The sequence below is a fragment of the Zootoca vivipara genome, chromosome 12 (genome assembly GCF_963506605.1).
Source record: "Zootoca vivipara chromosome 12, rZooViv1.1, whole genome shotgun sequence".
Lineage (NCBI taxonomy): Eukaryota > Metazoa > Chordata > Lepidosauria > Squamata > Lacertidae > Zootoca > Zootoca vivipara.
In genome coordinates, this window is record NC_083287.1 from 51,021,934 (window position 1) to 51,037,315 (window position 15,382).

At 45.6% G+C, this 15,382-nt stretch overlaps 1 protein-coding gene across 1 annotated transcript; it reads right to left on the reverse strand.

Annotated features, from left to right (window-relative positions):
• Positions 1-2,819: 2,819 nt before the first annotated feature.
• Positions 2,820-14,562, reverse strand: MYD88 (MYD88 innate immune signal transduction adaptor). Its single transcript, XM_035130082.2, has 5 exons — positions 14,158-14,562; positions 11,604-11,738; positions 9,718-9,898; positions 7,521-7,612; positions 2,820-7,209 (listed from the first exon to the last, which is right to left on the reverse strand). Exons 1-5 carry the CDS (start codon positions 14,516-14,518, stop codon positions 7,055-7,057), a joined length of 924 nt encoding a protein of 307 aa, XP_034985973.1. The 5' UTR covers positions 14,519-14,562; the 3' UTR covers positions 2,820-7,054.
• Positions 14,563-15,382: the final 820 nt, after the last annotated feature.

Here is a 15,382-nt window from a genome sequence, read left to right on the forward strand (position 1 = left end):
GTATAGAAAAACCGAGAAAGGATCAGAATCAAACACATGGGGGGGGGGGGGAGAGAGAGAGACCCGGCATACAAGAGAGAAGCAGGAAATAAGGCTAATAATGAAATTTGAGCGCATTGCCAAAAAAGCAAAACAAGGACAACCCACCTATTAGAAGATTTTCTACTGCAGTGTGTGTTGGGGTAGGGGAAGGAAACAAAAAAAGAAAAAACCCACCCATTTAAAAATTACTTTATTTTTAAAAAAAGTTGCGCCTGAAAGGTAGGCAGTGGGATGGAGACTGTAGAACGTGTATTTCATTAACTTCAGTACAGGAATTCTGACTGCGTGGCCCCGGTGCCTTAGTTTCCCCTCCAAAAGGCTTTATCATATGAAAGATGGCAGCTTCTCACTTTAGCCCCGTTTCTGTCCCAGATATTTTAGACTGCAACAGGAGAGGAGACCCTCTGGGCCTAAGGATGTTGCTGGGCTACAATTCCCATCATTCCTAACCAGTGGCCACAGTGGGAGGGGCTGAGAGAAGTCGCAGTCTAACAGCGCGGGTGGCGCTGTGGTTTAAACCACAGAGCCTAGGGCTTGCTGATCAGAAGGTCGGCGGTTCGAATCCCCGCAACGGGGTGAGCTCCTGTTGCTCAGTCCCTGCTCCTGCCAACCTAGCAGTTCAAAAGCATGTCAAAGTGCAAGTAGATAAATAGGTACCGCTCCAGCGGGAAGGTAAACGGCGTTTCCGTGCGCTGCTCTGGTTTGCCAGAAGCGGCTTCGTCATGCTGGCCACATGACCCAGAAACTGTCTACAGGTACAGACAAAAGCCGGCTCCCTCGGCCTATAGAGCGAGATGAGCGCACAACCCCAGAGTTGTCTGTGACTGGACCTAACGGTCAGGGGTACCTTTTCCTTCACCTAACAGCATTGGGAGAACTACAGGCTTCCCCTTGCCCCCGATTATAAAAGCTTTGGGAAATCGTTGCGTTGGCTTTTAAATAGTATCTAGCGCTGTTCTGGGTCAGTACTGTAGTTGGTCTGATACTACTACTTCTTTGTGATTTTTTTTATAAAAAAACTTTGCCTGAAAATTCCTCATTCACATTTCTCCTAACATGCATGTATGCAAGTTTGCCCAATATATGAAATCGGCAACTTCCCCTGCTACAATGCATTTTTGTACTTTGTTACTAATACCTGCATTCTATGCATGCTTTATTCTTTAGCATACACATTTTTCTACACACTGCTCAGCCAGAGAACTGCATTGCCAAATTTTGGATAAATATTGAAAGATGGCTGTCTTTCTATTTGCATACTGTTTTGGAAAGCGCACATTAACTCTGTTTACCTTTAAACTCAAACTGAATTCATTCCCCCACCCACCCCCACATTGGTGCCCCCCTTTCAGGGCTGGGTGCAAAGCCTACTCCCCCAGGCTGAGGATGGAACCAACCTCTGGATAGTTATGGAAGAGCTTCACAGCAGCTGAGGTTTCAAAACGAATGACTATATTAGGAAGAAAGGGATCCCGTCCTCCAGTGAAGTTGAGGCTGCTCCTGGTATATCCAAGAATGTGTACCTCTCGGCTATTGTAGTCAACGTTTATGCCTTTCTGAGTATGTTATATGAGCATGCGGGCTACACCCAACTAGGGCTGGCTTTACCCCAAGAGAAGCAAAATGAAACAGCCAAATGATTAAGTCCCGTGTAATAAGAGATTGGCCAACATTTGCTATATGACAAAATGTTAGCTTGTTATAAGAACAGCCCTGCAAGTTCAGGCGATCTAGTCCAAGCATCCTGTTCTCACAGTGACCAGTCAGATGCCTGTGGGAAGCCTGCAACCAGGATTCGAACACAAGAGCCACTCTCCCCACCTGTTATTCCTAGCAAAAGGTGGGTTTCAAAAGCATTCTGTCTCAATAGTGGAAACAGAACATAGCCATAATGACTAATAGCCACGGATAGCCTTAACCTCAGTGGAGGTGTCCAATCTTCTTTTGAAACCACCCAAGCTGTGAGCCAACACTGCCTCCTGTGGGAGCAGAGTTCTTAGTGAATCAAGTACTTTATTTTATCCGTCCTTAATCTCCCAGTATTCCGCTTCATTGTGTGTCCACGAGTCCCAAAAAGGGAGGAAATTTTTTTTGCATCCATTTCCCCCATGGCATACGTAAGTTTTTAAACTTCACTCATGTCACCTGGCTTGCCTTCACTCTAAACCAGGGTCTCCCAAACTTTGGTCTCCAGCTGTTTTGGGGCTACAACTCCCATCATCTCTAGATAACAGGACCAGTGGTGAGGGATAATGGGAATTGTAGTCCCAAAACAGCTGGAGACCCAAGTTTGGGAAACCCTGCTCTAAAATAAGAAGTCCCAAATGTTGCAACCTTTTCTTACCAGGGAATCGCTGCATTCCCTTTATCATTCTGATTGCCCTTTCCTGAACCCTTTCCAACTCTAGTGTGTTCTTTTTGAGGACATGTTTTGGTAACCTCTTGTTTGGGCTACTGCATTGAATTATATACGGGGCTGTCCTTTACTAGAAACAGTCGAGGCTGTTAAATGTTGCAGCTAGATTGCTGGGTACGGAGACTTACCTTGCTCATTTTAAAACAGCCATGCTGGCTTCCGGGTTTTTTCGGAGCACAATTCAAACACTGGTTTTTCATTTCTGTGTCCTCTAGATGCTCTGGATTACAACTCCTAGCAGCAGCAGCCAGCATGAGCTATAAGGTATGTGCAACTCTGCACCCATCTTACAATTGCTAGTACTGTAAGCATTTTCTAAACCGCAAGCAGTTTCCCTCCCCACCCCCAAAAGGCAAACAACTAAACCAAACCAGTTTATTACCAGTATTTTCAAAGTGGCTAAACAAAGGTTTTAATACAAAGCATTCTCCTTGACCTTAATGTTAAAAATACATTTACATCCATCTCTTTTTTCTTAAAAGAGCTTAGAATAGTGCTGGGTCCTCACATCGCAAACCTGTGCGGTTCGTTTAAGCCGAGAGAGAGAGCAAGCAGCTTGCCCAGGGCCACCCTAGACCTACATTTGAACCTAAATTCCTCAAAGACAGCACTCTGCCAACGGGGCTGGATTATTTAAATGTATGCACAAGAAAGTGCCTCATCATTCAGAAATTCAGCACTGATTTGGGAACAAGAATCGGACCAAAGCCTCATCTCCTCCAACGTCCTGTTCTTACAGTTGCTTTATGGGAAGCCTGCAAGGAGATGAATGCAAAACATTCTGCCCACCTGTGATTCCCAGCACATGGTATTCCAAGACATGCTGCCTCAAACAGCAGAGACAGAACACAGCCATCATGGTGGACAGCCATGCATAGCCTTGTCCTCCATGAATTTTTAGTGGCCCCCTTACACCTTGTAGCATCCAAATCCAGAGATTAACATGTGAAGAAGTGGGGGAAAGAGTATAAACCACTTGGGATTGCAGAACTGAACCATGCAATCACGAGGGGAGGGCAAGTCTGTGCAGTGCTATTACTCAGAAGTTAGTTCCACTGAGTTAAGTGGTTTAAGTGCATACCCAGCTGCAGTTTTCAGTCATTGTTTTCTTTGAAAACACAGTCCCCTGTTTTCTAAGTAGCTGTCGCAGTCTCTCTCGTCCATATATAATGATAGGAACTATTTCAAAGTGCATGGGATCTGAAGGAAGGTCTCTGCAACACTCAGGAATTTAATACAAGGACAACAGACGGATGCAGCAATTTAGTTTACAGACATCACATATGGTATCAATGGTATCATTCCCTGCCTAGGAATAATTGCACTGCAGCCCACTTCCTTGGAATGCTGAGAACCGCCATTTTGTAAAGAGATTGCGTTTATCTTAAGATTCACCTTTTCCTGGAAGGTATACCAGTGGCGGAGCTGGACACTGAGGTCCAGCTCCCAGGGCCTTCTGGCAGTTCCCTCACTGCGAGAAGTGAAGCTACAGGGAACCAGGCAGAGGGATTTCTCGGTAGTGGCACCCACCCTGTGGAACGCCCTCCCATCAGATGTCAAGGAAATAAACAACTATCTGAATTTTAGAAGACATCAGAAAGCAGCCCTGTTTAGAGAAGTTTTTAATGTTTGATGTTTTATCATGTTTTTAATATTCTGTTGGGAGCTGCCCTGAGTGGCTGGGGAAACCCAGCCAGATGGGCGGGGGTATATTATTATTATTATTATTATTATTATTAGCAAACCACCACAAAGAGCCTGAATACCACAAGCAACTCCAGGGCCAGCCTGCCCTTCTTGTTTCCCACAGTATTTGGTATGCAGTGGTACACTGCCCCTCTCTATGGAGGTTCCGTTCAGCTATCGTGGCTTATAATTATTCTGTTTGGGCACATTATATATCCTCATCCTCGGACATGTCTCTGTACATAGATGGATAAGGAATGCACACCCAGAGAAAAATCCAAGGATTAACCAAGCACCCATTGCTGCCCATCTTTCATTTCTGGAGGTCACAGGGAAAACATTTTCGGGGGGGGGGGGCAGGGTTGAGTGGAGTTCAGAAACTTTGAAAGCAAGCATGCAGTGGGCTGAGCTGAATTGGAAATGGTGAGCAACAGGGTGTGGTTAGAATGCGCTGCCAAATCCAGCCTGTGTAAACAGACGCAAGAAGAGGTAGATCAATCAGGATTTTTCTTAATAAAAAAGAGCCTCAATGAACTCTGATAACTGAAATGAGCCCCACATCCTACTGTATCCCGAGGCCAGCCTTCCAGATGCAAACTCGAGACACATCAACTAGGAAATGCAGCAGAACCGTTCTCTAACTCAATTTGCCCCAACGAAACTAAGGCACTTTTATTTTGACTTGTCACATTATTTGGAGAGAACCGTTCCCTCTATTGGTGATGTTCAGCCTGTGTCTGCCTAAGCATGTGTGCCAAAATGGCATCGCGCACACAAGGGAGGCAGGCTTGTAGGGATCCCCAAAGTTTGCAGAAGTACCAAAAAATGTGTAAGGGAAAGAGAGGACTACCCTTGAAAATCAAAGGCCTGATGGGGGCTAAGCATATTCCATCACAACAAAATGCTGGTTGTTGGACAGCGGGAGAAGAAACAGAGCAGTTGCAATCCTGAACAGCAGCATTCCAGAATGTGACTTTTTGTTGTACAACCCACTTGTTTTCCTTATAATATCCACAATCTATCTTCTCTGAAAATGCCCTTATTCCTATTGAGCTATTGTCAATATTGATATCTGGGCTAGAACTCATGGAGATGTTTGGCACAGCATTGGACACATCTATGAGATCTCCCTTTGTGCTTTTATAATACTGTAGTAGAAGACTGGCTAACCTCTGGTCCTCAACTCAGCGCTCATACACTCATTCCTCCCCTCGCAAGATCCAGTTAGTCAGTTACTTCCTGGTTTGCAGGAAACCTGGGTGGCCACCCGTCAGGGATGCTTCAGTTGAGATCCCTGCATTGCAGGGGGTTGGACCAGATGACCCTCTTGCTTCCTTTCAACTCTATGATTCTATAAACTATGGCTTGTGCTTCCCCTGCAAACCATTGCTTGAGCTCTAGTTTTGCAGAATGAGCACAAGCCATAGTTTCCTGGTTCAGATGCAATGGCGAATTATGGTTTGTTGCAAACCAGGAATAAACTAGTTACATGTAGGTAGCCGTGTTGGTCTGCCGTCGAAACAAAATAAAAATAAAATAGAGAAATTCATTCCAGTAGCACCTTAAGAGACCAACTCTAAGTGCAGGCACACTTCTTCAGATACACTGAAGCAGAAGTCACCAGACTTAAGGGGTGATATGATAGCCATGTTCAAATATATAAAAGGATGTCATATAGAGGAGGGTGAAAGGTTGTTTTCTGCTGCTCCAGAGAAGCGGACACGGAGCAATGGATTCAAACTACAAGAAAGAAGATTCCACCTAAACATTAGGAAGAACTTCCTGACAGTAAGAGCTGTTCGGCAGTGGAATTTGCTACCAAGGAGTGTGGTGGAGTCTCCTTCTTTGAAGGTCTTTAAGCAGAGGCTTGACAGCCATATGTCAAGAATGTTTTGATGGTGTTTCCTGCTTGGCAGGGGGTTGGACTGGATGGCCCTTGTGGTCTCTTCCAACTCTATGATTCTAGAGAAACTCAACAGACCCAAAGAGCAGAAAATCCCAACGTGCTTATAAAAGTGCTTGGGCAAGGTTTAGGAAGCAGAAAGCTTGAAAGAAAACAGAGACCACAGTTTCAACCCACTTCCCCCACTGGCCGTTATATAATGTTGGGAAGTGCTGTGTCACCCAGATACCGGCAGTGCTTTGATTAAAGACAGAATGTATTGGATTGGGAGCCTCTTGGTCCAATTGTAGACATGCAGTTGGGGTGAGGGCAGGATCAAACACACATGGATACATCCCTTGGCAGCTGCCTAAGATCCTTTAGGAATGTCCACCTCAAACCCCTCCTTAGGAATGCCCACCACATACACTTAAAATAATTCTCCACCCCATGGCAAATGGCAGGCAGTGAGAGTTGCGGAATCTGGTTATCCTTCTATACAATAGCAGGTTTAAGTTGTGGATCTTGGGAGACGAATGATCCACCTCTATTTTAAGGCACCAGGAACTCAGGCGTGTCAGAAACAGGATACTGTTTGTTAGTACATTTGTTGGTTTGTGCTAGTAAAAAAAAGGTTGCTGTTGCGTTGTCAGAGAGGACGCTGAACACTTTGCAGAAGACAACTGCCATTTTCTGCGCCGCAGCTGTTGAAAGCTTTCTCCCGCTCGTGTTCATTCTTTCTCAATTCCCGTTTCACAAGGAGGAAATCAGCTGAAATCAGGAAACGTCGACCCCAAACCTCAGGACCAGCTGCCGTTCTCAATACTTTCTAGCCCTCCTTTTTAAAACGGACTGGCTTCCGAGGCACGCCATTGTTTCGGAGACTTGGTGAGGCAAGGGGTTTAGCACAAGTTGGTTTCATGGCAAAGGCTAAGAAAGACTTAGCCGCCCCCCCCCCCACCAAAACCTCCCTTCCTCAAGACGCAGTTCAAGTCACGGTGCAAGACACTTGGCCTCACGGCTTTGCATCATGGGAGCAACAGGGACTTGGCCAGCCGCATCCAGAACCATTTCTTGGTGCAGGGGTTGGTGTAGTCGCAAACCGTGATGAACCTGAGGATGCTCGGGAAATCCTTCTTCATGCTTTTGCACTTGACTGGAATGAGGCGCTTGAGGCGAGCACCTGAAAGAGGAAGCCGACATGGGAATGTGGCATAACAAGAGATGGCCTGAGAACCTTCCTCCTAGCTCCTTCGCAGAGAGGCAGGAAACAGCTGCCCCCACTTTCATTTCTGAGCTCCAACGAGGCTCAGCGTCAGAGGCGAGTCAAAATTTCTCAGAAAACATTTTTTCTGAGAATTTCCCTTTTACTCCTTCCTCTCCATCCCCCCCCCCCCACACACACAGGGTCCAGGGTGCCTCACGGGAAGCGGATCATAAATTTAACAAATAAATAGCAACAATATGGATCAGGGAGGCCATGCAGGTGTTTACCTGGGTTGAGGCTGAGGGCAAACTTGGTCTGGAAGTCGCAGGCTTCGCTATCCAGGTAGTCATCCGAAATCACTACCACCATTTTCCGGCACCTGAAGTTTAAAAAACAAAAAAACAAAAAACAGAACAGAACAGAGAAAACACGTTTGTGAAAAGTGAGTGGACAATGGGCAAGATGGAGCCTAGGCACCTGGGAGCGTTCTGACCAACAGGGGACGGGGCATTTTCAGAGCTGCGATGTTTTATATTTCCTGGATGTCCCGTGATCACATTATAAAGTGGTTTGGTTATGTTGTATGCTTTAAATCAAGCCTTGCTAGTTGTTTCTTTTTGTTTCCCAGTGTATTTCTTATTGATAAAATATTTGCTGTGACGCTAGCAAACTTTTATTCTGAAAGTGTGGCCCAGAGAAAAAAGATTAAGGACCTCTGGCCTAGTGCGCAACGGGGAGCCTGAAAGATGTGGGGTCAAAGGGCACGAGGCACTCCGTTTCCATATGCATATCTTCTATTACAAACCTAGACAGCATCTTAAAAAGCAGAGACATCACCTTGCCTACAAAAGTCCGTATAGTTAAAGCTATGGTTTTCCCAGTAGTGATGCATGGAAGCGAGAGCTGGACCATAAAGAAGGCTGATGGCCGAAGAATGGATGCTTTTGAATTATGGTGCTGGAGGAGACTCTTGAGAGTCCCGTGGACTGCAAGAAGATCAAACCTATCCATTCTTAAGGAAATCAGCCCTGAGTGCTCACTGGAAGGACAGATCGTGAAGCTGAGGCTCCAATACTTTGGCCACCTCATGAGAAGAGAAGACTCCCTGGAAAAGACCCTGATGTTGGGAAAGATTGAGGGCACTAGGAGAAGGGGACGACAGAGGACGAGATGGTTGGACAGTGTTCTCGAAGCTACGAACATGAGTTTGACCAAACTGCGGGAGGCAGTGCAAGACAGGAGTGCCTGGCGTGCTATGGTCCATGGGGTCACAAAGAGTCAGACACGACTAAACAACAACAACAACAAATCTTCTATTACGGCCCCGCACACCTGCGTTCCCTCTCTGTGTCTGCCTAGTCCCAATACTTTAAAGTGGCAAGAAACATCTTAAAATATAGCCCCAAAACTGCATCCGACCCAAACTGCAAAGCAGAGCCTGACTGTACTAATTTTGACTGTAATTTGTCCCCTTCTTCTCTGTGGCCATATGCAAAGGTTAGATAGGGAATCCCAAATCTCCAGCTTACTGTTATACAGTCTTAGGGAAAGCTGCTCCCTCTAGCCATCTCTATCTTAAATATCACTGGGTTTTAAAGGCCATTCATTTATTTAAAAATCCAGGTGGCGCCTGGGAATGGCATACAGTAGGAAGACTTCTAAATGCAGGTCTTCATTCCACTTGGTATTTCTATTGGATTTCATTGGTTTTATGTTCCACCCGCACTGCTGGCTGACTTGCCTGCCTGCCGTTTTGTCATCATGCTGGAGTTGCTACAGCCACCAACAGGCAGCCATGTGAACTGCAGCATGACAACAGCCTTACAATTTATTTTATATATGACACATGCAGGTGGGTTTCTTTTTAAAAATAAATAAAATGTAACCGTTTTACTTAAGAGAAACTTATACCCTAAATTGCTTTGGGATGCATCACTGGAAGCAATTCATAAACAAAATAAATAAATAACAGGCATCCAGTTGGCCGCTGTGAGAACAGGATACTAGACTGCATAGACCAGGTTCTTATGCTTTTATGATAAAATCCATTAAATTACAGCCTTTTCAGCACCGATTTAACTCTCACTTTTTTCTGGGCTGTTTTATGCTGCCAATTCCTTTTTTTATCACTGCTATTTTTACTTTGCAGTTTTTTGAGGGGTAGTGTTTTATTTATTTTTATTCAACAAAACTTATAGACCACTTGATCAAAAAGAAATGGAAACTCTAGGTGATTCACATGAAATAGCGCAAATTATTATTTAAAATACCAGTAAAAATCAAACTGTAGAAACAAGTAGATATAATAAAAATACATTGTGAAAATGCACTCGGCAGCCAGTTATAAGCTCGTTATAAATCAAGTGTCTACTCTTGAGTAGAACTTACCTGGGAACAAACCCAGAGAGCTGCGGGAAACAGGGTGGATATTTCCATTGCTGCCCGCCTGCTCTCTCGCCCCTGGGTGCAAATTCCTCAACTCACCGCGTCTCTATAAGTTCGCTGGTGATGGACCAGACACACGATCCGGGGAGGACATCCCGGTCGAACACACAGAGCTTCAGCCTGTGCTCTGTCTGTTCCAGCTCTTGGATCATCTCTTGCACAAAGTGAATGTCGTTCGGGCAGTAACAGATGAAGGCATCAAACTTCTCTACCGTTTGTCCTGAATTTAAACAACAACGAAAACAACACAGGATGGGATTATGCCTTCATTCATGCCTTCATTGCATTAATATGCCACCTTTTTCTCAAGGTGGCAAACATGGACCACCCCCTCCTCATTTAAACCCCACAACCACCCTGTGAGGTAGGTGAAGCTGAGAGGTAGAGGCTGGCCCAAGGGCACCCAGTGAGCTTCATGGAAGAGTGGGGATTTGAACCCTAGTCTCTCAGGTCCTAGTCCAATGCGCTAACCACTACACCACACTGGCGCGAATGGAGGGAAGTTTTACCTGTCTGAGCAGGGAAGTGTTACTCGTCTGAACCAGCCTTGCACACAAGTTCTCAAAAATTACTATCCCCCGGCTCACACAGAGGTGTGAAACGTCCTCAGACTTAAAAGAAAATTGCTGTAAACCTTCCCTGCTAGTCACCTGGAGGATGTAACCGCTCGCCACAGGAGAGCAAGAAAGTAGCTGCTTACAAACCAAATAGTAATAATAATAATAATAATAATTTATTATTTATACCCCGCCCATCTGGCTGGGTTCCCCCAGCCACTCTGGGCGGCTTCCAACAGAAAAATACAATACAATAATTTATTAAACATTAAAAGCCTCCCTAAACAGGGCTGCCTTCAGATGTCTTCTAAAAATCTGGTAGCTTTTTTTCTCTTTGACATCTGATGGAAGGGCGTTCCACAGGGCGGGCACCACCACCGAGAAGGCCCTCTGCCCGGTTCCCTGCAACTTGGCTTCTTGCAACGAGGGAAACGCCAGAGGGCCCTCGGTGCTGGACCTCAGTGGGCAGAACGATGGGGGTGGAGACTATCCCGGTTGTAACAGATGCTTGGCAATAACATGTAGCTCAAAAGCCATTTAACACATTGCTCTACAGAGCACCCTCCTCCAGGAAGAATTCTAGACAGGCTAATGAGCTATGCAGACCCCTCCATGGGCGGTAACACCAAGGTCAAAGAAAAACTTGCTTACACATGTCTTCCCTCTTAGTTTATCATTGTGGTGCTGTGCTCAAGGGTTATGCTGATTTCCCAAAATGCAGCATTTTAATTGTTTCATTTTTCAAGTGTGTTATTACCCTGTTTCTCATATTTTAAGACATACCCATAAAATAAGCCATAGCAGGATTTTTAAGCATTCAAGGAATATAAGCCATACCCCGAAAATAAGACATAGTGATAGGCACAGCAGCAATGCCGGCTGCAGCAGGAGGAGGAGGAAAAAAATAAGACATCCCTTGAAAATAAGCCATAATGTGTTTTTTTGAGAAAAAAATAAATATAAGACATGTCTTATAATATGAGAAACACGGTAATTTCTTAATAATAATCATTAGCTACCATAGTATTATTATTTTTGTGCTTATTCTACCTGGTGCTTTTCTCTGTTGTCTATGGCATTTTACCTGGTGCTTTTGAACAGCTGCACAGCAAGCAAATTCAACAGGTGCGGTGCAATTAGTGCGAGGCTGGGAGCTTTACCTATTGAATTTCTGCCTGTGCTGCAACTGTTAAAGGTTCGGGAGCCCTGCCAGAAAATTAGGTGCCCATCAACCCTAGCCACAAAAGGTGGGTAAGCCATTTCATTTCGTCTTCCTTTCAGTGGCTGCATAAACACTGTTCTCTCCCACACACCCATGCCATCTTTTCTGAATCAAACAATCTTAGGGTCTTTTTTCTTTTCCTTTACCAAGGGGATCATCTCGCGTTGTGATGCCCTGCAGTTCAGATGACCTTGAGATGCTGCTGTCTACCGCTGGGACTTGAAGGGGCCTCTCCGCCTCCTCCTGCTGTTTCCTCCGCAGGTACTTCTTGCAATCTTCTTCTGCAAAGAGTCACAGAACAAAAACAAAAAAAAATTAGTAAAAGGCCTGTTTCTGGGTATGCTTCGTCTGCGGCTTGGGGCCTGTCCGCACGGCAGCCTCCTCTGCTCAGTGCTATACAGTGCTAAACCACAAACACAGGAAACATGGGCTGGAGGAAGCAGGAGGAGGCTAAATCTCTCTTCCTGGGCCAATACCCTAAAGCCAATGATGGGGATTCACAAGCCCAAACTGACCCTGTATCAGCTCAACCTCATGCATGAAAGTGGAACCTCCATGTCCTGGGGCAGTATACCTCAGATTTGCAAGATCTTGGGGGACAGCAATGGAGAGGGGGCAGATCTCCACCAGCCCTGGTTGGGAACCTCCTTGGAGCAAACATTAGGTTGCCGTTGGGGACAGGCAGAGGGGTTTGGATTTGTTAGGCACTGGGGGAAGGATAAGGAGCCTAGGCTCCCCAGGTGTTATTGAAATGCATCTTCCACTATCCCTGACCACTGGCCATGCTGGTTGGGGCTGATGGGAAACCAGGATAAAAATGGATAAAAATCAATGATTTTTAATATTTTTATTTTATTTAAATCAGATTTTTTAAAATTTAAATTGGATTTTTAAAATAAAATGCTTTTGGAGGAAAAATCTTTCTAAAGTGTTTTTTATTTAAGTTACATTATAGTCCAAAGACGATTCATTAGGAAATAGGGATTTGTTTTAAGTTTTTCATGTGTGCTAAAACTCAGTCTAAGTTATTTTTTAAAAAATTGTTTAACCACATCAGTTAACAAACATGGATACATATGCTATGTTATTGTCTTAGTTAAAAAAATTGTTTAAATAATAAAACTGATTATTTTTCTCCTTCCAATAAAGTACAGCAGAAAAGTTGTCCAAATATAAACAGTTAACTTATTAAACCTCACAATATTTTCATAATTATCTGTAGAAACTACTCTGAAAATTTATTTTTCCAAAAATTAAACCTTCATTTGGTTGTAAATATTAAGATTATACCAACAAGAATGAGTCTTTCTGTTAAAAAAATGATTTAAATCAAGTCCTACTGACTAGTGATTTAAATCGTGATTTAAATCAATTTAATTTAAATCAAATCTACCCTGTGGGAAACAGAGTGCAACAGCATCTAAAAAAGGACATGCAGACTGAGGATTGCGGGAGCAAGCACAACCTACAGCTATGCAAGAGGCAGTGTGGTGCAGAGGTTAGAGTGCCGGATTTGGACTAGGGAGACCAGGGTTCAAATTCCCACCCGGGAATGAAATTCGCTGGGTGACCGCAGGCCAGTGACAGTCGTCTTTCGGCCTAACCTATCCCACAGGGTTGTTGTTGGGACTAAAAGAGGAGGGGCAGAGCCCAGAAGGGGCGGAATTGTACGGCATATGCCAGCTAGAGGTCCTTGGGAGAAAAAGGCAGGATATAAACAAATAACAAAATGACGCCAAGCTTTAGATTTTGCTGCTGCTTCAAATATCAGTTGCTTATTTGGGCTCTCATTCCTCAGTGCTAATGTTGTTGTTTTTGTAAGGATGGACAAAGAGAGAGCTAGGGTAAGTACGTCCTAGTTGGGTAGAGGCACTCGGGAAGCCAATTCAGCTGTACAGCTCCCTAAAAACTCTTCAGCTACAGAAAGAAAGAAAGAATGAAAGAATGCAAGCTTTTTTTCTCTTGTTGAAGCAAGAGAACATTCTTCTGGTAGGACTCAATGGATTCAAGTTACAAGAAAGGAAATTCCAGCTAAACATCACAAGGAACTTTCCGGTGCTAAGAGCAGAGGTCAAACACCCACGGAAAGGTCTTCCAGTAAGAGCTGTTTGGGAGTGGACTCTCCTTTAATGGAGGTTTTTGAAGCAGAGGTTGGGTGGCCACCTGTCATCGTTGGGATTCCTGCACTGCAGGGGGTTGGACTAGATGACCCTCGGTGGCCCTTGCAACTCTTTATTTCTATGATCCTATGAAATGCTTTTAAGTTAAAACAAACAAACAAAAGTAACAGCATTGCAGTAACACACCCGGAAACAAAATAGCTTCAAATAGAGGAGTGCTAAACAACGAGGAAGCGTCAAGAAGGAATCAAAACCAACATGTTAGGAAGAGGACAAGAGGGAGGAAAATATCGGTAGCCATTTCCTCTCTCTCTCCGGGAAACTGCTGCCGTGCGCCGCCCCTTACAGGCAGAAATCCAACCGGCGACGCCACGGCCGCTCCGAGGATGGGCGCAATTGCCTCCTCTGTTGGGAACTGGGCATTGGGGCGCAACAGAAAGGCGCTCATTCAGGAGAGGCCGTGCGTAAAACAGAGGACGTGAGGAGAGGGAGGTGTCCCCCTTGGACTGGGGTGGAGGGGGCATCGACGGGACGGGGGGAGGACGAGAATCAGGGGCGTCCCCGGGCCCCGTTTACTCACCGATGCTGGTCCCCAGGTCGGCCAGGACGTCTCGGCGGCCGAGGAGGCGCAGCAGCCCCAGGAGGCGGCCCACGGTGGCACCGCCGGGGCAGCGCTTCTGCCAGTCGGCCAAGAGGCTCTCGGTGGGGTCGGCCTTGCCTTCGAAGTGCTTGATCTCCAGGTACTCGTAGCCCAGCTGCTCGGCCAGCGCCGTCCAGTCGGAGGCCACCGGGGCGCGCGGGTTGAGGAAGAGCCCCAGGCGGCGGCGCACCGAATAGTTGAGCGCCACCAGCGGCACCGAGTCTTCTTCAGACGGGGAGGACGCGTTCGCTGGGGCGCACGGAGACGCGCCAGCAGCGTCAACAACAGCGACCCCCGCCATCGCGCGCCTGGCGCTCTCTCGCCCCGCCGCCTTCCCTTTCCTGTCCCCGCAGCCGCTTTCGCAACTTCCCCGACGGGGCGGAGCAGGAGGAGGAGATGATGAGCCTCCAAACCGGTTTCGCTTTTGGTGCTGGCTCAGCTGCGGGATGCATCTGTCCAGCAGATAAGATTCAGAATAGATGCGCCTAGTGGTTAAAGCTATGTGACGCGCGCTCCCACGAGAGGCAGGGATGGCCACGCCAAGCTAGATGGCTCTAAAATTTTATTATTAGTGTTTAAAATTTATTGGGTATTGTCCTTAGCCCAGAGCTTTCCAAACTGTGTCCGCTGCAGTGTGTAGGTTTGTGGCGCGAACGCTCCCCACGCTCCTCCTGGGGTTGGAAAAGGGTTTAACCTTCAATTTGCAAGTGAAACTGAATGTCTAAAAAGCATGTCACTAACAGGAAAAGTTTGGAAAGCTCTGCCTTAGCCCAAGGATTGTAACAAGAAAATAGAACACAAAATACAAAACAAAGATAAACCTTCCCTCGAACACACTGTTATTATTTATTAAATTTGATAGAGGAGAGGGCGATCCATGGCTACTGAAAAAACTTCCCGACCCCATTGAATTCTGGGGGTGACTGCACTGTTAGCAAACTTCATTGCTTAGTTTGCAAAATGTTTATCAATGGATGGTGAAAGAAAAAGGAAAGAAACTCAGGAAAATCTTGATGCCGAAAGCAAGTTTATTTGTCATGATAATTTTTTTAATAGCCCAAACCATTTTTGCGTAAGAAAACAAAGCCCACACTAATATAAAAAACTATTTTCTGAACCTCATGCTTTCTCCCAAAGCTAGGACACCTAGCTAAAAATAGACTGC

Coding starts and splice junctions, on each gene's coding strand:
- MYD88 (XM_035130082.2), bottom strand. CDS start 14,518: ATGGCGGGGGTCGCTGTTGTTGACGCTGCTGGCGCGTCTCCGTGCGCC. Junction 7,613..9,717: donor AGCGAACTTATAGAGACGCG/GTGAGTTGAGGA, acceptor TTTAAACTTCAG/GTGCCGGAAAATGGTGGTAG. Junction 7,210..7,520: donor TGCCCTCAGCCTCAACCCAG/GTAAACACCTGC, acceptor TTCCTCTTTCAG/GTGCTCGCCTCAAGCGCCTC.